The sequence below is a fragment of the Bubalus bubalis genome, chromosome 13 (genome assembly GCF_019923935.1).
Source record: "Bubalus bubalis isolate 160015118507 breed Murrah chromosome 13, NDDB_SH_1, whole genome shotgun sequence".
NCBI lineage: Eukaryota > Metazoa > Chordata > Mammalia > Artiodactyla > Bovidae > Bubalus > Bubalus bubalis.
Window position 1 is genome coordinate 58,866,105 of NC_059169.1, and position 22,290 is coordinate 58,888,394.

The 22,290-nt window shown below is 40.1% G+C and overlaps 1 protein-coding gene across 2 annotated transcripts in view; it reads right to left on the reverse strand.

Annotated features, from left to right (window-relative positions):
* Positions 1-21,683, reverse strand: part of UBL3 (ubiquitin like 3) — a 48,663-nt gene extending 26,980 nt beyond the window's left edge. The window contains exon 1 of one of the 2 annotated variants that reach the window (XM_044927315.1): positions 21,621-21,683. In XM_044927315.1, the coding sequence (XP_044783250.1) occupies positions 21,621-21,668 (48 nt within the window). In that variant the 5' untranslated portion in view covers positions 21,669-21,683. Of the gene's footprint in view, positions 1-20,456; positions 21,568-21,620 lie in introns of those variants that run through there. The other variant, XM_006078582.4, reaches the window with a different exon arrangement.
* Between the last annotated feature and the right edge of the window lie 607 nt (positions 21,684-22,290).

The window sequence follows — 22,290 nt, forward strand, 5'->3', positions numbered from 1 at the left end:
CGCAAATTATATCAATTTCTTTCTTCTGAGCAGTTTTTCAAAGTAAAAACTTTTCCATCAGAAAGATAACTGTAGTGTTTTAAAGTGAAAGTCTTTTAGTCATGTCCAACTCTTTGGGACCCCATGGACTGTAGCCTGCCAGGCTCCTCTGTCCATGGATTTCTCCAGGTCAGAAGACTGGAGTGGGTAGCTGTTCCCTTCTCCAGGGGATCTTCCCAACCCAGGGATCAAACCCAGATCTCCCACGTTGCAGGCGGATTCTTTACTGTCTGAGCCACCAGGCAAGCCCAAGAACACTGGAATGAGTAGCCTATCTCTTCTGCAGTGGATCTTCCCGATCCAGAAATTGAACTGGGGTCTCCTGCATTGCAGGTGGATTCTTTACCAGCTGAGCTATCAGGGAAGCCCTTTCACTAGAAAAGACACCATTAAAAAAAAAGAGAGAAAGAGGCAAGTTGGAAAACAATCTGATTAGCAATTTGGAGAGAAACAATCTAGAAAGAATCCAAGGACCACCCTCTCACAAAGAATTAATGAACAACACTCACTAATGTTAAAGGTTGACTAAAAGAACGGAGATCTCCATCACAGGGAATAAATTAAGGGTAATAATCCCTTTTCCCCTCCCGTTTTTCTACAGACAACTGCAAGGATAAAATTTCAACCACTTAGAAATGTGGAAGATTCTACAAAGCTTAACAGAATGATTTATGTTGTTTGCATACGTCGAACAATGCCTCCTAACTTATGGTACCCCCAACACTCAGCATTTTCTTTTCTGGAAAGAAGCTTCTCTAATGAAGATAGTAAGTGGTATGTTAGTGACCCTGCAGAAAAGATGTACTGGAGATAGGCAGAATCTCACTGAGAGGTCCTCAGACTTTTTATAGTGAGAGAGAATGATTTCTAGGTTTAGACTACTCCCAGATTCCTTGCAGTCTTACAGTTTATTTTACATTCATGGTTCCTATATCTGAAATGGTATTAGAAATTTAAGAAGATTAAATTCAAGTTGTTTTTTCCTTGAGTTATCTTCCACTCTTCGTTCTTTCAATCAATCTAAAGAATCGGATACAGACACTGTCCAAATCAACATGCTAAGTTACAACCATGATATAAACAATAAACTCAACTGCATAATAAAGACATTAAAGATTACCCCTTTACCTGGCTTGCTAATATTTGTTAAATAAATGCTACCTTTTTTGTGTGTACACAAAATGAACTGGCTCATTTCTAATACACACAGTAGTACTGAAGAATACAGTCTACCTTCCCAGAATTCCCTGATAGCTCAGTAAAGAATCTGCCTGCAATGCAGGAGACCCTGGTTCAATTTCTGGGTCAGGAAGATCCGCTGGAGAAGGGATAGGCTACCCACTCCAGTATTCTTAGGCTTCCCTTGTGGTTCAGCTGGTAAAGAATTTGCCTGCAATGTGGGAAACCTGGGTTTGATCCCTGAGTTGGGAAGATCCCCTGGAGAAGGGAAAGGCTACCCACTCCAGTATTCCGACCTGGAGAATTCCATGGACTGTATAGTCCATGGGGTTGCAGAGTTGGACACGACTGAGTGACTTTCACTTTTCCCAGAATTCCAGAGATGTTACACTCATAGCATAGGCTCTCAAAACAGAATACCTAGATCTGAATCCTGGTTCCATCAGTCACCAAGATATTGCTTAATTTCTCATGTTTCAGTCTCCTTATTTGTAAAATGGGGATAGTAATGACTCCTAGCTCACAGCATTGTAGGGGAATTCTACTGAATGAATGTGTGTGGAGCACGTGGGATAGGGCCCGTTTGGACACTGAATACTAGGATAAACAGTATTTACATAGAAAATAACAGAAACGACCCAAGAAGGCTAATCAACCTAGGCTCCAAAAGGACTGTGTTAATGAGACTGAAATCTAAGCAAAGTTCCAATACATCTGATGTTACTTTTGATTTTTTAAAAAACCTATTATTTGTAGTATCTGATTTATTACACTCAGTTCATCAGAGAAAAAGAAAATACCTCTGAGGTATAAAACTGCAACACAAATCAGGACTGAACTTGTGTTTATTATTTATAACTATACTATGCCATTTCACAGCAGTCATGGTTCTTGGGTAAACTAAACAAATTGCTTAGGAAGCTATTCTGCCAAAGTGTCTTGGTAGGGCTAATTTTGCTGTTTAGTCGCTCCGTCATGTCTGACTCTTCGCAACCCCATTGACTATAGCCTGCCAGGTCCCTCTGTCCATGGGATTTCCCAGGAGAGAATACTGGAGTGGGCTGCCAATTCCTTCTCCAAGGTCTAACTTTAAAACTCTTAAAACAAAGTAAGAGATGGTGTTATTATTGTTTTGCAGATATTAAATTTTACTTTGAACTGGGAGATTCAATCCTTTCCAAAAAGATCATGCTTATTTCTTTGGATGGATTTTCTACCATTTTCTATTGTGTATCTTTTATTCATTGAACATGTATTCCACAGATAGCAAAGTTTAGTATGCCGGTAAAAAACTTTTAGTTGCTCTGTATTTCTCTACTACAAGGCCATAATAAAAACTATGACTTTCTTCAAACTTACTTTCAGTTTATATTAGTATTGTGTACTGATTTTGTAAAGAAATACATGTTATGAATTTACTGTACATAAATCCCCAAAAGAGAGCTGCTCTTGAGAGAGCGGCTCTCAAGGAATTTAAATGAAATTCAGAATGTTTTATAAATAGTTGCCAGGTGACTGCAACTGGTCCTCTACAGTCTTATTAAATTACTTAAATTAGAAGATCTAGAAATCTAATCTCATTTAGGACTGCTGAGAAATAGTGTTGATGTTCTTAATTTTGATATAATTAATATCATCACTGGAATACATTACCTTGGTGGAATACATGTGGCAAACAAAATAGCTTATAAACTAGCAGAGCCCGAACTCAGTAAGTCAATAATCTTACACAAATGTGAATTCTGAAGAGCAAACAAAAAAAGTATATATTTTGTAATGTACAGTTATTTGTACTTGAAAATTTGTAAAGTACAGTTAGAGACTCATTTTTATTTATTTTTGACAGATGACTGGAGAATAAATAAAATTTAAAGTATAAGGTTCTTTAAAAAAATCATAAACATATATACATATATATATGTTATTATCTTTATGTATATATTTCCAAACCTAGAAACAGGATAAAGCAAAGTACTAGTTGGAGAAGGGAAAAGCTTAAAACAACAGTTGAGAGCTTTTTTAAGAGCAGAAAGACATTAAGCATTCCTACAAATCTCAAATATTATTCAATAAACTCAAATGCTTCCTTCTTTGATTCTACTGAAATAAAATATTCTGATTTAAGTGAATTTTTGTTTTGCTTTCACTTTAGGGGAATTACTGAATTAAAATTAGCAAAGTGTTTCTAGTCATTGGTGCTCCATATTAGGCTCCACAGAATCCCCAAAGATGATGACTGCATTTTAAAAAGCAAAAAATACACCTAGTGTTCCCAGCAGCACTATTCACAATAGCCAAGACACGGAAATGACCTGCAAGTCTATCACCAGAGGAATGGATAAAGACGATGTGGTGTATGTATATGTGTGCAGGGAATTCACAGTAGACTGCGATGGCCACTTGAGCTATTCCAGGAAGACTTCAGTATACAGCTAGCGGTTCTACTTGAGATTTCAGATATGACTTGCGAAAATAAAAATATAATAATAAGCTTACATCTGCACTCTGCAGTATAAACAACCTAAGAATGAGCCCATCTCCACTTCAGAATAAAGATATTTAGGGAGAATGTTTCCCAGTTTTCTGTTTTCATTGGCAGTCTGTCCTAAATCCCACAGGAGTGAGGCAGGCAGGGCTCTGGGAAGTCTGAGAGCGCTCTGCCTGCTTCCTTGGCCAGCTGGGAGTCTGGCAGAACCACGGAGAGGCTAGATGTCTCAGTCTCTTCATAAACCTATCTTTCTCTGGGTGTAAAGAGTTAAACGCGAAACACCTCTTAGTTAACCCTGCATCAGAGCACGAACTCAGTGGCTGCTACTGAACCAACAGGTAACAGAGAGACTGACCTGGGCAGGATTAAAAAGGATCAACTTCAGAGCAGAAAGCAAGTATTATTAACGCTTGTCCAGATTATATATAATAGCAAAGCAAAATATTTTGACACAGAAGGTTGAGAAAAGGTAGATATGGACACAGAAACTGAAAAACTGCAGTGACTTCAAAAAAGTGGACATGCTGAATTCTTCTATGTCTAGCACAATATGGAAGAAAACTCTATGAATTATAATGAAAACAATGTTTTGACTATAGTAAAATATCTGACAATGAGTTAAGATCCATGCAACCTTTACCAAATTACATAAGGACTTTAATTGGTCCTTATCCAATCACCCCTGCAATCTCTGCTGTTGCCCACAGCTATTCTTGCTTGGGTTTCTCCTTGGATGGCTTTCCTGAGAGTCAAACTTTAAAAAACATTTTTTCACCATAACTCCGTTCCTTTTCTCATTTAAAAAATTATCCTACCTGTAACTAGAGGCACTATACTTTTGGGCTGCTCTCTCATCTCTTCATGAATTCATGTCATGTCATATAGGTATTTTTTCTTCAATTTAATGCCCACACTAATTTATATTTTTAGCCTTCTCTCTTCTTTTCTGAGGGCTATTCCACATTCTTACTTCTTATTCCACGTTAGAAAAGGTCAAAGATGACTTCCAGGCCCCTCTACCATTTGCTCTTTCTAAAAGAATTCCATTAGCTTGATTACATGTCTTTCTATGTCATGTAGACCAAAATCCAAAAAGTTAAAAGAAAGTTGATGACAGTGTACACAATGACAGCAGCAAGAAGTGCCGACAGTGAGAGAACAAAAATTACAAAACGTAAAAGCGAAAGCTGAGCAGTTTGGGACCATCTGAAATACAAGCCAAAAAAAATTTACAGAGCTCTTTGGTCCAGTGAGAGAAATAATTATGTAAAGTATATAACCGCACTGTCCAATACCACCTGTAACTATTCATATTTAAATTCATTAAATAAAATTTAAAATTCCATTCTTTAGTCACACACCACTTTCCAAGTGCTCAACAGCCACGTGCAGCCAGTGGCTACTCGACTGGACAGCACAGATACAGAATATCACGATCACTGCAGAACGTTCTACTGGCCAAAGCTGCAGTGCTGGCTCAACATTCACCTGGTGTTCTCTATACAACCGGCGCAGTGCTATGATAGGAACAGGGGCACAGAGGGAGGAGGAAGGTAAGGCTTCTCTCTGCCCTCAGAGAGTACACAGTCTGTCTAGTGGACAAAACAAAAATATTTACACGTGCTAGAGTAGAGGTAATACCGTGGATGAGAGGAGGACTGATTGGGAGGCCCAGCCCTCAGAATTCCAGACTAATCAGCTGGGACTGCAATCCTTTCATCTTAAGTTTCCTGTGGACCGGACCTAGTCCCCCGGCTGTTATGATGGTACAACAGGTAACGCTGAGACTCATCACTACCTAGCAATTCTGGGCTCACTGGAACCAGAGACGCTGAAACCTGAACAGGATGTGTGTTGGCTCTGTCCCTCTGAGGACACTTGCTGGTGCTTCACCTTGCTGGCAACCCAGAAGGAAAAGGCCGTGCTGCCATTCATTTTCCCCTTGGTCCTTCCTAGGGAAACAGCTGTGCCTCCACTGTCCCTTTGGTTTGGAACTCCTACCATGTGCTATACTTAGAATGACCAAGCGCCTGACCAAGTAGTTAAGGCATTACCAAGGAATCAACACTGCCACGAAGCACAAGTCTTCAGTGGGGGGAGGTGCCCCAAAGCAGAAAGGGCAGGCTAAGCAAGGATGAGAGAAGCAGGAACGGTGACTGAGGGTCTGTGGGCCAGCAGAGGGTTCACTATAGCCCCACACAGGGCACACACAGCGGGCAACTGCAGCAGATGAAGCTAGATGGGAGCCAGGCTGCCAAGAGCCCTAATGCTACCACCTAAGGAGCGGGGCGTGGACTGGCCAACCGTAATTAAGTAGAAGAGCTAAACAACGAGATCTCTGTAATGAGATCTGTGTTTTCAAAAGACAAACCTGGGGAAAGGGTGAAAGGCAGATAAACAGAAGCAGATAAAGGGGGATGATATCTGGATGAAAACATGGCTGGAGGCAGTGGAGATAAAGAACAGGAAATTCATTCAAAAGACACTGTGTGTGTGTGCTGACATCAGAGAAAACTAACCGGCTCTGACTACTGACAGGGTCTATCTGGCACACCGGCAGGCGATAAATGCTTGCTGCACAAACTAGTGAGGAAGATACTGATCACGCAGATGACACAGAAGGGCAGGGAACAAAAACTATGAGAAACACAAAAATTTAAGGGAAAGACTGACAATGAGAGAAACTGAAAAGGAACAAAGAAATCAAACAAGGACATATTCCTTCTGCCTGGCATGTGATCCCCCAAGACACTAGATGGCCCGCAATTTCCTCAGATCCCTTCCCAATGGTCTCCCCGATCACCCTCTGTAAACTGGGCAACACAGCAACTGTCCCTCAGCACTCTCCAAACCCTCTCCCTTATTCTTCCCTGGAGAAAAAAATGCCGCTACCTCACACACTATGTATTTTACTTTTCATTGTGTTTAATGTCTATCTCCCTACTACTTAAATGTAAGCTTCACTCACTGCTGCACACCAGAGCCTAAAAACGTGCCTGGCATAAGCACATGCTCAACAAATACTTGCTGATTAACTGAATAACAGAAAGAAATAAACAGAGCAGGACTATTATCCATAGACAAGTAGGTATGGAAGTAAACTGACAGCTAACATGAAGTTATATCGATTATATTGAGTGCTAAAGGTAAAAATCTATGTAATAGTCCTTTAAGTACAAAAGGCTCAAACACCATTTTCTTCAAATATATGTTTTTATATATATCAAATATATGCATTTAATAGTAACACAGGCTTTCTATTTAGTCACAAAATAATGAGAGAGATTTTACGGCTTGAAAAATCACTCATAATACTTGGAAGCCACACTGCAAATCTACCACTTCAAGTATTTAAATCTTATTAATACTTCTTCAACTTCCATTACAAATTTCTAATTTCCTTTCTGAAATTTTGGTTATTTTAAAATGTTAAGCAAATGCAAGAAGCTAAAGTTGAAATACCAGAATATAAGTATAATCACAGTCATTGGCTTTAAGATATAATGAAGATGATATTAAAATGGTGAAAAGTTAGAAATGCAAATATATCCAAGAACACAAAATGGGCCCACCTAGCTGGCTGGCTTCAGGAAAGTGACAAAATATCATTAATTCTCATCTTCCTCATCAATAAAATGCAGCTAACACAAGCACCTACCTACCTGGTAAACTTGTTCTGAGAGTTTTTTTTTTTTTTGAGGATTAAGTCTGTTTCAAGTCATTAGCTTAACACAGTGCCTACAATATAATTATTTCTTAAGCCCACAAATACTTATGAAAAACCTACTATATAAAAGGCATCATACTTACTGGCCACAGTGGCCAATGAAAGAGATATACCTACCTAACAGAATTGTCGACAATTAAAACAAATCTAAAGACAAACCAATGAATTACCAAGTGTGACAAGTGCTACAGAGGGAGCCCGTGGGGTTCTGAGTCAGAAATCGAGGGATGAGGGAACTCAATTTTAGATGTGAGCAGGAAGAGTGCCTCTGAGGACAGGAAGCAAGACGGCATTGCCCACAGCTGTAGGGCACAGAGGACACTGAGGAGGATTTCCGGCTCAGCCCAGGTGTGGGAAAGAACCTGTGACCCGTCTGAGAGGACCCAGGATAACTGAAGCACAGGAAGTCAAAGGAGATAAGATTACAGAGACAGGCAAGAGCCAGATGATGCAGGACTCCAAAGGGCCACTTTAAGGATCTGTGATTTTATTCTATGGGAATTTATTCTTCAATGGAAAGCTGCTGAAGTTTTCTGTTTGTTTTTTTTCAGAAGGAAAGATGATCCAATTTATGTCTCACAAAAATCACTTAAGCTATTTTTGGAAAGTGTATCACAGGGGAACATAAACAGAAGCAGAACAATTAGTTCCAAGACTAATGCCATGTCCGGGAGAGAGCAATGGTACTTGGCAATGCGGTGGTGGCATGGAGAAGAGAAGGAGTTGATGAATTCCAGGCGCAGTTTGAGATGGATTGAATTTGGGGGATGAGGGAAAGAAGAGATCAGAGATGACTCCTAGATGTCTGACTTAAGCAACTGCCTGGCCGATGGTGCCATGGTAAGTAACACAGTTAAGTACTGAATTAATTTTAGCTACTCATAGCTACTATCAGGATAGAAAAGAGAGAGGGAAAAAAAACTTGGTAATCCTAGAGCCAAAAGGGAGGGAGGGGAACTAAAGCACACACAGAAAGGGCAATTAGGTCAAGCCATGAGGAAGAGAGATATCAGACCAAATTCCCCACTGAAAGCAACTACAAAAGTGACCTCAGATACCAAACAAACAAACTGAGCTACCTGAAGGTACAGCCCGTTTTCCCCTTGAGGCATCTGCCAGTTACCAGTACAGGGCATCCAGGCCAGGCAGAACAGGAGCCGGGAGCTTGTGGCAGTCCCGCAGGGCTGCGAAGGCAGAAATAGGACTTCAGTGCTACACCAGAGGAGCCAGGATTGAGGATTCCAGATAAAAAGGAACTGCAAAGAAGGAGCCCAACATCCTGCTCAGTGTTTGCCCTCCAGGAATGTGCTGAATCATAAACAACAGGGACTGAAATGCAGAAAAGCTCCTCAAAAAGATGTTGGGAAGAGGCTAAAAAAGCTAAGCAGAGCTTTTATCAGTCATCATATTTAAAATTCAGGGCCTGCCAAGGAAGAAGCATCTTGGTAAACACTTCAAACTTTTAAATAAGACCTCAAAAGAGCTATGTGTTAGAAGCCTATTTGAATTTCCTGATTACCCCGAATTCAGGCTTATTTCTTATTAATCACTAATGAATCAAAGTGATCAATGTTTACCTAACTACCTCCCAGAGAATATTAATATTTTTTATGTTAAGAAAGATAATATCATTCAGACCCACTATAATGTTTCATGACAATGTTATTAAAACATTACCAGGCATATTGGGAAAAAGGATCAAATGATCAAAAGCCAGACAACAGAAATGGGCTCATGGGTGATAGGGATTAGTATCACAGTTATCAGACAGAAACATTGCAACAATGTTTATATACTCAAGAAAAATAAGTAAAACATTGTGAGAATTTGAATCTGTATAAGTTTTAGAACTGAAAATACAAAAACTGAAATTAAGAACTTAATAATTGGGTATAACTGTATACTGGATAGAGAAGATAAGGGAACTTGAAGACAGTTCAGCAAAAATATCCAAATAGATACACAGAGTGGGAAAAAGAATGAAAACTGAAATGACCTAACACACATGCATTTGTAGTCCCAGAAAGAAAGAACTGAATACAAACAGTACTTGAAGAACTCCAGCTTACGGAGAAGGTGCGGAGAATAAGGAACCCTCCTACACTGTTGGTGGGAGTGTAAGTTGGTGTAGCCACTGTGGAAAACATTATTGAAGTTTCTCAAAACAGAATTACCATACAATCCAGCAATCCCACTTCTGGGCCTATAACTGAACAAAACTCTGATTCAAAAAGATCTATGTACCCCTATGTTCACAGCTTTACTGACTATGCCAAAGCCTTTGACTGTGTGGATCACAACAAACTGTGGAAAATTCTTCAAGAGATGGGAATACCAGACCACCTTACCTGCCTCCTGAGAAATCTGTATTCAGGTCAGGAAGCAACAGTTAGAACTGGACATGGAACAACAGACTGGTTCCAAATAGGAAAAGGAGTACATCAAGGCTGTATATTGTCACCCTGCTTATTTAACTTATATGCAGAGTACATCATGAGAAACGCTGGACTGGAAGAAGCACAAGCTGGAGTCAAGATTGTCAGGAGAAATATCAATAGCCTCAGATATGCAGATGACACCACCCTTATGGCAGAAAGTGAAGCGGAACTCAAAAGCCTCTTGATGGAACTGAAAGAGGAGAGTGAAAAAGTTGGCTTAAAACTCAACGTTCAGAAAACTAAGATCATGGCATCTGGTCCCATCACTTCATAGCAAACAGATGGGGAAACACTGGAAACAGTGACAGACCTGGGTTCCAAAATCACTGCAGATGGTGAGTGCAGCTTGCTCCTTAGAAGAAAAGTTATGACCAACCTAGACAGCTTATTAAAAAGCAGAGACATTATTTTGACAACAAAAGTCCGTCTAGTCAAAGCTATGGTTTTTCCAGTAGTCATGTATGGATGTGAGAGTTGGATTATAAAGAAAGCTGAGCGCTGAAGAATTGATGCTTTTTAACTGTGGTGTTGGAGAAGACTCTTGAGAGTCTTCTCAAGGAGGTGCAATCAGTCCATACTAAAGGAAATTAGTCCTGAATATTCATTGGAAGGACTGATGCTGAAGCTGAGACTCCAATACTTTGGCCACCTGATGTGAAGAACTGACTCATTTGAAACGACCCTGATGCTGGGAAAGATTGAAGGCGGGAGGAGAAGGGGACAACAGAGGATGAGAAGGTTGGATGGCATCACGGACTCAACGGACATGAGTTTGAGTAAGCTCCGGGAGCTGGTGATGGACAGGGAGGCCTGGTGTGCTGCAGTCCATGGGGTCGCAAAGAGTCGGACACGACTGAGCAACGGAACTGAAGTGAACTAAACGTTCAGAGCAGCACTTTTCACAATAGCCAAGACATGGAAACAACCGAAATGTCCATCAACAGATGAATGGATAAAGAAGATATGGTACATATATACAATTGAATACAATTGGGCCATAAAAAAGAACAAAATAATGCCATTTGCAGCAACATGGATGCAACTAGAGATTTTCACACTAAGTGAAGGAAGTCAGAAAAAGAACGACAAATACCGTATTGATACCATTAGTATACGGAATCTAAGACATGCCACAAATGAACCCATCTATGGAACAGAAACAGAATCAAGCACAGAGACTAGACTAGCAGTTGTCAAGGGGAAAGGGGTGGGAGAGGCTTGGATGGAGAGTTAGAGATCAGCAGATGCAAACAGGTATATATAGAAAGGACAAACAACAAGTTCCTACTGTATAGTACAGGGAATTACATTCAATATTCTGTGAAAAAGCATAATGGAAAATATGAAAAAGAATGTATACACAAGTATCAATGTAACTGAGTCACTCTGCTATAAAGCAGTAATTAACACATTTTAATTCAATTATATTTCAATAAAAAATAAAAAAAAAAAGAATTCCAGCTTAGAAAATTCACAAAATGACAAAAATAGCAAGCCATAGACTTAAAATGCTCTACAAATTCCATGCATAAAGAATACAATAAAAGCTATGCATAAGCGCACGATAGTAAAACTGCTAAAAGCCAAAGACAAAGATAAAATCTTGAAAATAGCCCAAACACATTAAGTTCAACAGAAGCTAAACAGAAAAACACATTAACTTCAAAGGAAAAATAGTAAGACCACAAGTTGACTTAATAAAAACAGTGGGAGCCAGAAATTATAAAATAACCTAAAGGTGCTAAAGGAAGAGACTCTTTAAAGATGAAGGTAAATAAATACACTTCCAGGCAAACAAAACTAGTTATTACTAGAAGACCTGCACGACATGAAATCTGACTCTGTGAAAGTCAATAGAGAGCAAGCAGCAGCACAAATTACCGACAATCAGATTTTAAAAGCACATTTCATTACAGATACTACAAACATCAAAAAGATAATAGAGATATTATAAAAAAAGAAAAAAAATCTGAAGCCACATTGAAAAATTTAGATAAAATAGATAAATGCCTTGAAAAGCAAAATTTGTCAAAACTGACAAAAAAGTAATAGAAAACATGTATAGTCCCACATGAATTGAAGAAACAGAATCAATAATCCTCAACCTTCCCCCCACGAAAACTCCAAATTCCATCACCAGTGAACTCCTCCCAACATTAATGGATGCAATAAAATCAATTTTCACAAACTCAGAGAATAAAAAACATTTCTCAGGTCATTTTATGAAGTCAGAATAACCTTGACAGCTAAATGTGTCAAAGACTTTACAAGAAATTAAAAATCACTAGTCAATCTTCTTCATGAACAAAACTGAAACAATGTAAATGAAATATATTGTAGCATATTAAGAAGATAATTCAAAATGAAAAAGTTAGGTTTATCCAGAAAATCAAGGATGCTTTAAAATTAGTAAAACGTGTATCCCTACCTCACCACAGTTGTTAACACATATCTAAACACACAGCCGCTACATTCTTAAGAATTTTATCCTAAGAAAATAATCAGACAAGGCACAGAGACATACTCTAAGACAGGCATTACAATATTGTTTTTAATAGCTTTTAAATGCTTTATGAATATGGAATAGCTAAACAATTTTTGTACGTCATTCAGAATCAGTTCAAAATTATAACATGGCTCTATGCTTATTTGTATGGATAGTTGTTAATGGTATATGACTAAATGAAAAAATCAGGAGCATTTCTATGGCAAAAACACTAATTTTATAAGAGAGTAAACAAAATCAAACATCTGTCTTGAGAGAGCATTTTGTCTAGACATAATGAATTGCCATGTTAATTTATGTTCATAAACACGATATAATGCCTAACTTAAGATAATTTTCCTCAACAGAAAGAACATTTTCTTTTGAAAACCTAGTTATAGAAGACTGCCCATATATATATTTTATTTAGACCATAAAAAAATGCTGCTAGACTTTAATCAATTAACAAAGAATCTGCATCATACATAAGCAGATACTAGTAGGAAGACAAACACAAAATACCCTGAAAGCACTAAATCAACCTATGTGTCTGTCACATATATAATGCAACCACTTCAGGGTTGTTGCCTAGAGAATCCCAGGGACGGGCGAGCCTGGTGGGCTGCCGTCTATGGGTTGCACAGAGTCAGACACAATTGAAGCGACTTAGCAGCAGCAGCAGTCTTTGAATTCAAAGTGGTAAGTTTATAGGAAAAAAATTCTATTGTATAATATATATACAAGAGGACTCAAAGCTCCAACAAGTTTAAAGAAAATTCCCTTGAATTTAAGCAGTGAGTAAGAAAAGTGTGTTACTTGCTGCTGAGTAGTGTCCTACTCTTTTTGATCCCACAGACTTTAGCCTACCAGGCTCCTCTGTCCATGGAATTCTCCAGGCAAGAACACTGGAGTGGGTTGCCATTTCCTTCTCCCAGATGATCTTTCCAACCCAGGGATTGAACCTGGGTCTCCTGCATTGCAGGTGGATTCTTTACCATCTGAGTCACCAGGGAAAAACCCACCTGCATTAAAATCACTCCAACCCATAGGTTACACAGCATTTTGCAAAGATACCTGGAGCAAGGTGTTGGGAGGGGATCCAGGTATTCTGCTGAACAGAGGGCCTGAGGGGTGAGCACTGTCTGCTCAGGTACACAGGGGAAAGGCTTAGGGTGTTTATCATATTGCCATGAAACCCAAATTCCTACCCTCGCTCTGTATTTTCCTAGCTATGTGATTCCAAAGAAGACCCTTACCCTCTCTGAACCTAGGCTGAGAGAAAGTAAAAACAGCTCTGCCGATAATCACTCTGTGACAGAGACAGACAAGGCCCGCAGAAGACCAACAGGTAATGAACTCTCCCAGGGCTGCACTAGGGCTCCACAATGACTGACAGCTCCTCCAGCCCGCTTCCTTTTTCCTGCCTCCTAAACAAAGACCACTGGAAGATCCAATTACTAACCCACTTCCACTCTGTGTCTGCAGCATTCTACTGAGCTAGTCTCCTCTTCCCCGGCTCCCTCATCAGCATCATGAGGCAAACCCCAGTGAGAACCTCTGCGATACCCTCTTCTGTGACTGCGTGGCTACAGCAAGTCAGTAAATTTGACTTGTTCCACTACAGATGTATTCTTGGTGCCCTTCACCAGGGGGGTAACAGCCGCTTCTTTTTCTACTTACCAACCTATTTCTCCAGGGTCACTGAAAGGATGAAACTAAATGTTATCCTGTCAAATGCCAAGCATCTGCCTGGAAAACAGCTAGGACACAACAAATATTAGCATCTCTCCCCTCGGAGCTCAAAATAAAGCTCCTCGTGTAATTTTATTTTTTAAATTATCTAGTTCATCCCTGCAAAAATCTACATCTCTCCAAAACTCAGCCAGGAAATAAGCCCCTCAAGTAAACAGAACTCTGAACAACCAAAATAGACATGACCAAATGAAATAAAAGACGATGTACTTTCCCATAAGAATGCCTGAAAATCCCACTTGGACGTCATTTACTCATTTTTAACACACTTGGTCCTAATAAACTTTGGAAATCTGATTTCTATACCCACAGCAAATTAGAATCAGCAACTATGAAGTTAGAGAGGGACAGTTAGGCATACTGACCACAGAAAAATACTCAACAAGGCGGGAGACGGGAACACTGTATCAAACAGAACTGAAAATACTTAGAAATCTGAAGTCATCTTACAGCTTCTAAAGTTTGACTGAACATCCCAACCATAAAATACTTCAGCATACAATGCCAATATATATAATATATTCATTTATAAACCATACATTTTCTGCAAATCATAAAACACACTAAAAATTAAAATTTATTGTTTTAATTTTAATTAACTATCTTAAACATTGTTTTGATCACGCAACCACTAAAAATACTATTACTCTTAACATTAAGAGCACTGTTACTGAATATGACTATTTTTTGATCAGCATCTAAGATATACATCTTTAGTAAAATAAAAATGTGTTGTTCAGTTTTGAGTTCTACAACTCTTTGAGGTACTTTAACAGTGAACCTCTGCTCCCCATTTCCATTCAAAGTATCAAAGATTCTCTTAAAAAGTACCTAGGGCTTCCCTGGTGGTTCAGTGGTAAAGAATCTGCTTGCCAACGCAGCAGACGCTGGTTTCATCCCTGGTCCAGGAAGAACCCACAAGTCACAGGGCGGCTAAGCCCATGCGCCACAACTATTGAGCCTGTGCTCTAGAGCCCGGAAGCTGCAATTGCTGAAGCCCGTGAACCCTAGAGCCCACGCTCTGCAACAAGAGAAGCCAACAAGCAGCCTGTGCACCACAACCAGAGAGCAGCCCCTGCTCACTGCAACTGGAGAAAAGCCTGAGCAGCAAGGAGGGCCCAGCACAGCCAAAAATAAATAAATAAATTTTAAAGTACCTATATAAAAGACTGTCATAAAAAACTGCAAGAACCTTGAGAAACTCGATAGTCCTGCTGTCTCTACATGACAAAATTCTCATCCTGTCCCTCAGGAAAATGTTCATTAGAATGTGGACCTAGAGAAGCCTGGAGGTTTTCTCAGACCCAATCCATGTATTAATAAAAAAAAAGTTCAATTTCTCCTTCTTTTTTGGAGCACAAAATAAGCTAGAAGTTCTAATATTTTTATTCTCAAATTGACTTGCCTCATCTCACTTTGTCAATTACTAGTAGTCAATGGGCACAAAGCTTCAAAAGCTGTATTAGATGCTGAGCTAAGACAGCTGTAGTTTACAGAATAATGATAGTACGTTACAAAGAAACAGTCAATGAACTTCACTGAACTGAATCAATATTATTCAAATGATGGCTAAGTCACCAAAAGTAAGTTAAATTATGTGTCTCACATTACATGTAAGCAAACAGGACAGTAATCCAAAATAGACTGGGATATTCCCCAAAATAACCATCATGTATTCAAAAAATTTACTGATTCAGAATAATGTATTACCCAGGGTCTCCAGTTACCATGAATTCTAGTCACTTTCAATTTTCCCCTCCAGAAAGAGAGGAATTCTTAAAGAGCACATTGAAGTTCAGTCTCCTAAAATGTACTTACTATTTCATGCTACGAAAACTAGTAGAGCCATCAGTGCTTTATCCACTAATTTAAAGTAACTTCAAAACTTACACTAAAAATACATTTTTCATATTCAAAGTAGTATCAGATATCACAGACGTCATGCTTAACACCATTATTATTAGTCGTAGTAGTACGGGACAATATTTATGTTTCCCATAAATAACAGAAAGAGTAATGCCTTACGAGTCAAGAAAATAATTGAACAGTTTTTAAATGTTTTAGAAATTACGGTAGATATAATAAACACAAGACATATATATTCATGTAAATTTGACATCATGTTGGGTGAACTCCGGGAGTTGGTGATGGACAAAGAGGCCTGGCGTGCTGCGATTCATGGGGTCACAAAAAGTCGGACACGACTGAGTGACTGAACTGAACTGAAGAATGTGAAATAGAAAATGGTTCACAGGAAGGAAAGATCAGTGTGGACCAGAATGGACTAAAAACCAGTTTCACAAGAGAGGGACATGAGCTGGAGTAGGATTCAGAGCTGGAAAGGAAAAGTCATTCAAAATGGAGGGAAATAATGTGTTATTTGTTTTCTCAATAAAACTGTCTAACTCAAGATACCAAATTTTAAGACACATTCAAAGTAAAACAATTTAGAGAAATATACCATAAGAGACATGTTATTTAATACGTTGTTCATCAAGTCACCTACATATGCGTGTGTGTGTGTATATATATTAGCATACAGATATTAATATATAAATGGTACTTATCCACCCTTAACCTTCATAAAACCTCCAACTCATATTAGGAACAAGAGCTCCAGCAAGAGAAAGAAAAATTTAAAAGAGCTGTAAGTAAAGAGAAAAATTTAAGGCATTGGATCTTAATATAACTTTTTCTCCAAAGTTAAAACTTTTCTATTCTCTAAACCTCTTTCAAGCATGACATTTTCCCCCTGGTATACTCTGTATCTGTTATTAAACTTAGAAAAGTGATAAAACTTCACTTTGAAAAGAAATTCATTTGAATAATTTCCTGTCCACTAGAGGGCTCCAATATTTCTTTCACAAATGGAAAAGATATGACATTACAATAAAAATAATCATTAAGCACTGAAAAAAATCAAATTATCATTAGCTCACTTTATCCCAGACTAAACATAGTTACATCTGCTACAATTTCACATTCATAGCTTAAAAAGGTACAGGATTCTTTATTACCTAAAATGCTTCAAATAACCAAAACTGCTTTGCCATTATTCTTACATTGTCAATGTCTCTCTTACAAAGGGTTTTCAATTTTATAGATATCATAAAGTATAATTTCAGTCCAAAGCTCCAAACAGTAGTTCCAATTTTTATATAATAAATTTTATAAATATATTAATTTACATCTTGAAAACTTTCCAAATCCAGAAAATGAAATTACCAGCTTATCTAACCAGCCTTAGGCTTTATTACTGAAAGACTAAACATTTTCTTTCAGAAAGCCTAAATCATTAACATAATTCATGCTACAAGTATAAACAATGAATACAGCCACATCATGAGCTATGATTTGGGCCGAGGGGGAAAATCAATCACTTAAAAACAATGTATTATAATGACACTGGGTTCAGGACAGGATATTTTCAGATTTTTCTCACAAATTAGTTATTACACTGAAATGTCAGTAAATCTCAATTCAAACTCAATCACCTTTAGCAAAGAAAAAGCCAACATTTTAAGTAAATACAGTTATACCATTTATAGGACATCTTTACAGAATGTTAATTGAAAAAGTATACTGCAAATTATTTTTTGTAAAGAATATAGCAAATCCATTCACTAGGGGTACCATTCGTACCCTGCCCTAAAAGACTGACTTGCTACATTTGGATTCTAAGGAAAAGAGACCCCTTATGGTACACAAAAAAATATACTGAATGTTTAAAAATAAATTTTCAATGTCAGTAACAAAATAAGTCATGCTAAAAAAAATTGATTTAAAAAAGTGAGTCACAATAATTTCTATAAGGAGACTTTACCAAAAACATCAACTGCTTTAGCAATTATTAGAACTCAAGAGTGAACTATCTCTGTTGAAACCATGACAGGGTTTATTATAATTTCACTGCCCCACCTCTTCTCCAAAATAGGATTTTCCTATACAGGTGACAAGCATCATTAACAGGTGAAAAAGCGTAACATTTGTTTCTAAATAGCACACACTGTCACCAATGAGAAACTTAAAATGCTTACTGCATCTAGCAAATGTATGTATTCATACTTGCAAGAATATGCATCCCAATCAATTTAGAATTATGCTGCAAGGGAAATATCAGATTGTGGAGAGGTGGGGCTGAGAAGGCCGATGCTTTTCAAGAGTAGTGACATTTTCCACACTTTAAGTCAGAATGTAAGTGCAGACTGTCAATTATTGATAATGAAAACTTTAACAAACATGAAGTATTGAGTCCACAACTTCTAACCAGTATTTATCATGTTATATTTCAAAAAGCTGTAATTCTAGGTACATATCAAAGGAAGACACTTCTTAAACAAAAATGCAATGTGAGTAATAGCAAATGACGGTTTAAAAGGTTTTAATGCTGGAAAAAAACCCTCAAGGCCTCCAGTGAGTTTAATGGCTAAAAAATGAAACATAAAAATTATTCAGAATCATCTAATCTGAGCTGTACCCTAGACACATTCTGAAACAGCATCACCAAGGAATTATATGTTTATTACATAATACTGCTTTGCCCTTGCCTATCACCTTTAATCAAGGGATCTCAAAGCACCACAGAATCATCACGGCCTTAAAATACAGTCTAAAACAGAAATAGTTGTATTTGATAACTAGAGCTATTAATACAACCTTGCCATCCCTTCCCGGCACCCTGATCCAAACACTAGCTTCCAAACCTCCTCTGACTTGGAAACGGTATTCTCCAAATCACCTCAATTTGTGAGTGAAGCTACGCACATTCAGCTCCTTCTCGTCACTGGGCCTAAATAAAGAAAGTTGTTGCACTGTTTTAATCTCACAGATCTATTGCACGACAACTTCTGTGACAGATATATAGTACATAAGGTGATCATACTGCACACTGTGCATGATGATATAAGATGGAGGTTTTAGCCAGACAGCAAGTCTTTGCTGGAGGGTACGAGCCCATAGAGGATCCATCGGGGAAAGTGCGTTTTCCTGCTCCATCCAGAGACCTATCCAGGCAACTTCATCAACAGGGTGAAGGAAATCCAGTCTGGTTAAGCTTAAGCCGGCAGGAGACTATGCTCCAGTGTGCAGCCCAGGAGGGAAAGGAAAACTAAAAGGACAATAATGCTCGAGTTTTAAGATTCAGGAAGGAGAGTGTTGGGTTGCTCTGTGGCCACCCAAGAGACAGAACATAGTGGTTCCTTTGCATTTAAACAGCGCACTGAAAGGGAAATCAAACACAAGCAAAATGTCTTTAAACCAAGGTCAAAATATGCCATTTAGAGCCATTTAATTTAATTTTACGGCCCGTAAATGGGGTTCACTCTAACTGAAACATCTGACATTTTAAAATTTAATCCTCAGCAAAGTTCAATTTTGTTTTTTCACTGAAACATACAAACGCTCAAATGTTAACTTCGAATATATGAGCATAACTATGTTAACTTCAATTCTTTCATAAAGGAGATTATTCCCCTTCCTGTTAATTGCATTACGTTTGTCCCCAGGACAGACAGCAAAGAGTAATTTCACCTCACACAAACCCACCTTCCCAGCGCGGTAAGCCTACACAGTTCCTGTTAATCAACAGTCTCATAAGCTTAACCTACTTTATGAACAAAAAGAAAAGCGTCAATAAACAAGAGTACTTTGGTTTCCAGTTCTTATCATTCCAGGATCAAGGTTCAATCAATAATGTGTTTTATTAGCCTTTAAAAGTCCAGTGATGTCATACTACTAAATATTTGGTACTAAAAGTCCTGGAATATTCATTAAAAGTACCAAAATACAGTCAGCCTGGATTTGTGAACATTCCAAAACGTCTATTTCTGTGCCGTGCTTATTCTCCCAAACGTTTCGAAAAGCTCACAGCAAATCCTGGCCGAGATAAGACGTCCCCACTTCTTGGAAATACCGGCTTGCACCTACTGCATTCATGACCAGTGTCACAGGGCAAGATTCCCGATTTCCTGCCCACCTCTGTATCTAGCAGGGACACCCGGCCTCAGCTCTGCCGTTTTCAGAAGCTTTCATACACAAGTGTTCAGAGGCTTCTAGCAAAGCGGAAGAGATTTTTCTCCACTTCAAGGCACCTTGCTACATGTTCCCAACTTCTCCATTGTCTTTAACCATTTAGAAAACGCAACCAAGTGAGAAGATCCGTATTCAACGCAGCGCTTTCAACGAGAGCGACAACAGACCCTCCAACTTCTTCCACAATCTCCCGGGACCGTGGCTTCCCCACCCCCACCCCGCAAACCTTCACCCTACGCCTGCATCCTTTCTGATTAAACGAGATTGGAAACCACAATTAAATCAAAGGCTGTCGTTAACTCTTAATCCTTCACTTACCATATCCGCCGGGACATTACTGGACATCTTGCCGTTTGACATATACCCAGATGTTTACGCAAAGAAAAAAAAAAAATTTTTTAAGACAACAACAAATTAAAAAGAGTCTTCTGTTAGTCTTCAAGCTAACAGAAATCAATCTTCAAGATCTTGATTGGTTCGAGATGTGCTCTCCAAAAATAATTTTTAAAAATAAAATAATAAGTTCTTTCCGATCCGAAGTGCCGGCCTGGCCGGGCGCAGAGGAACAATCGCCGGCAGAGCTGTAGCCGGAGCGGAGCAACTCCCGGGTCGCCGAAGTCAGCAGCAGCGGCAGCAGCAGCCCCAGGACCGGCTGCGCCAGGTGGACCGAGCCGAGTGACACACGGACATGGAGCGGGGTGGGAGGGGGTTAAATCGCCTTCCTCCTTTCCCAGCCCCGCCGTGATTCACACTCGCTCCCGAGTCGAGTCCTCATGAAGCGGGAGGATGACCAGGCGCCGCGGCACACAGAGAACTTATGTGGCTACACATGGACTCGTCCCCGGCGGCCGGAGCGGGGAAACGGCTCTCAACTCGCGCGGCCGGGGCCGCGGAAACCCGCGCTCAAGGGCATTTAACTCGTTGGCAGCCGAAGTGCTAGCCCGGGCCGGCGAGCCCGGGCGGGGAGCGGTGGCGGGGGGGGGGCGGAGCGCGGGGCGCTCGGCCGGCCAGGAGCGAGACCCCCACGGCCCGTTGGGACTCAGGCCGCGGGCGCCTCCGGGCAGCCGCGGGGCTCGGGGCGCATCGTCTCCGGCTTCCCAGCGCTCCTCTCCTGCCTCCTCCGCCTGTGCCTCCCCCCCACCGTCTCCGCCTTCCGCTCCCCTCCCCGGCCTCGCGAGCTCCCCGCGACGCCGACTTCGGCCGGACCCCGGAAGAGGCCGGGTCCTTCCTCTCCTCAGCCCGGGAACCGTTTCCTCTCAGAGCTCCCTCTGCCTCCTCCTCCTCCACTTTTCAGTCCCCGACGCCGCAGCCGCCTCCTGTCATCACCCCTCAAGCCAACATGGCGGCGGCGGCGGCAGCTGCCGGAGCGCGAGCCGGGGACCCGCGGAAAGCACGGCCCCCCCTCCCCACCCGCCTTCCTCGCAACCACCGCCTCCGCCTTCCTCGCAACCACCGCCTCCGCCTTCCTCACCCCCCTCCCACCTTTCCGCGAACACCGAGTGCGTCACTACGGAGACCACCCTGGAGCATCACGGGAAATGTAGTCTATGCGGTGGGGGTGGGGGTGGGGAGCGGGACACCAAACGCGTTCTAGTCGGACTCCTAGGCCACGCCCCTCTTAGCAACAGTTGCTAGGAGAGGAAAGCTTGCTTTAGCCGGGCGACTGCCCAGGAGTTTAGGGAAACACCCGCTGCCAGGAGGGCTGTGATCCTGCGAATTATTGGGGGTGGGGGGTGGAAAATGATTCTGCACAGAGAAATTCCCTCATGCACAAAATACTCTCAGATTTAAAACATGGTTTACCTCCAAGCAGAATCATTCATTTTAATGACAGCGCGCTCTCCACATCCTGCAATCTCAAAGCATTTCGTATAGTGATTTCATCTAGGTCTCTCCTCAACAATACATTTGGAGGATCAGAAGCGATCATTGATTTCCAATACTGTCATAGAAGTTCAGCAAGAGTAAGGATATTATTAAGCAGGGAGAATGTTTGAACATGTGTTTCTTGACGACCCAGGGCCATAAAACTACAATCCAGTTAATTGAAATTACCCAAAACTACATTCAAGACAATAGTGTATGAACCAAAAACTGTGTTAGACACAATAGTGTATGATGCAAAATATCTGTCAGGAAACAGCTACATACT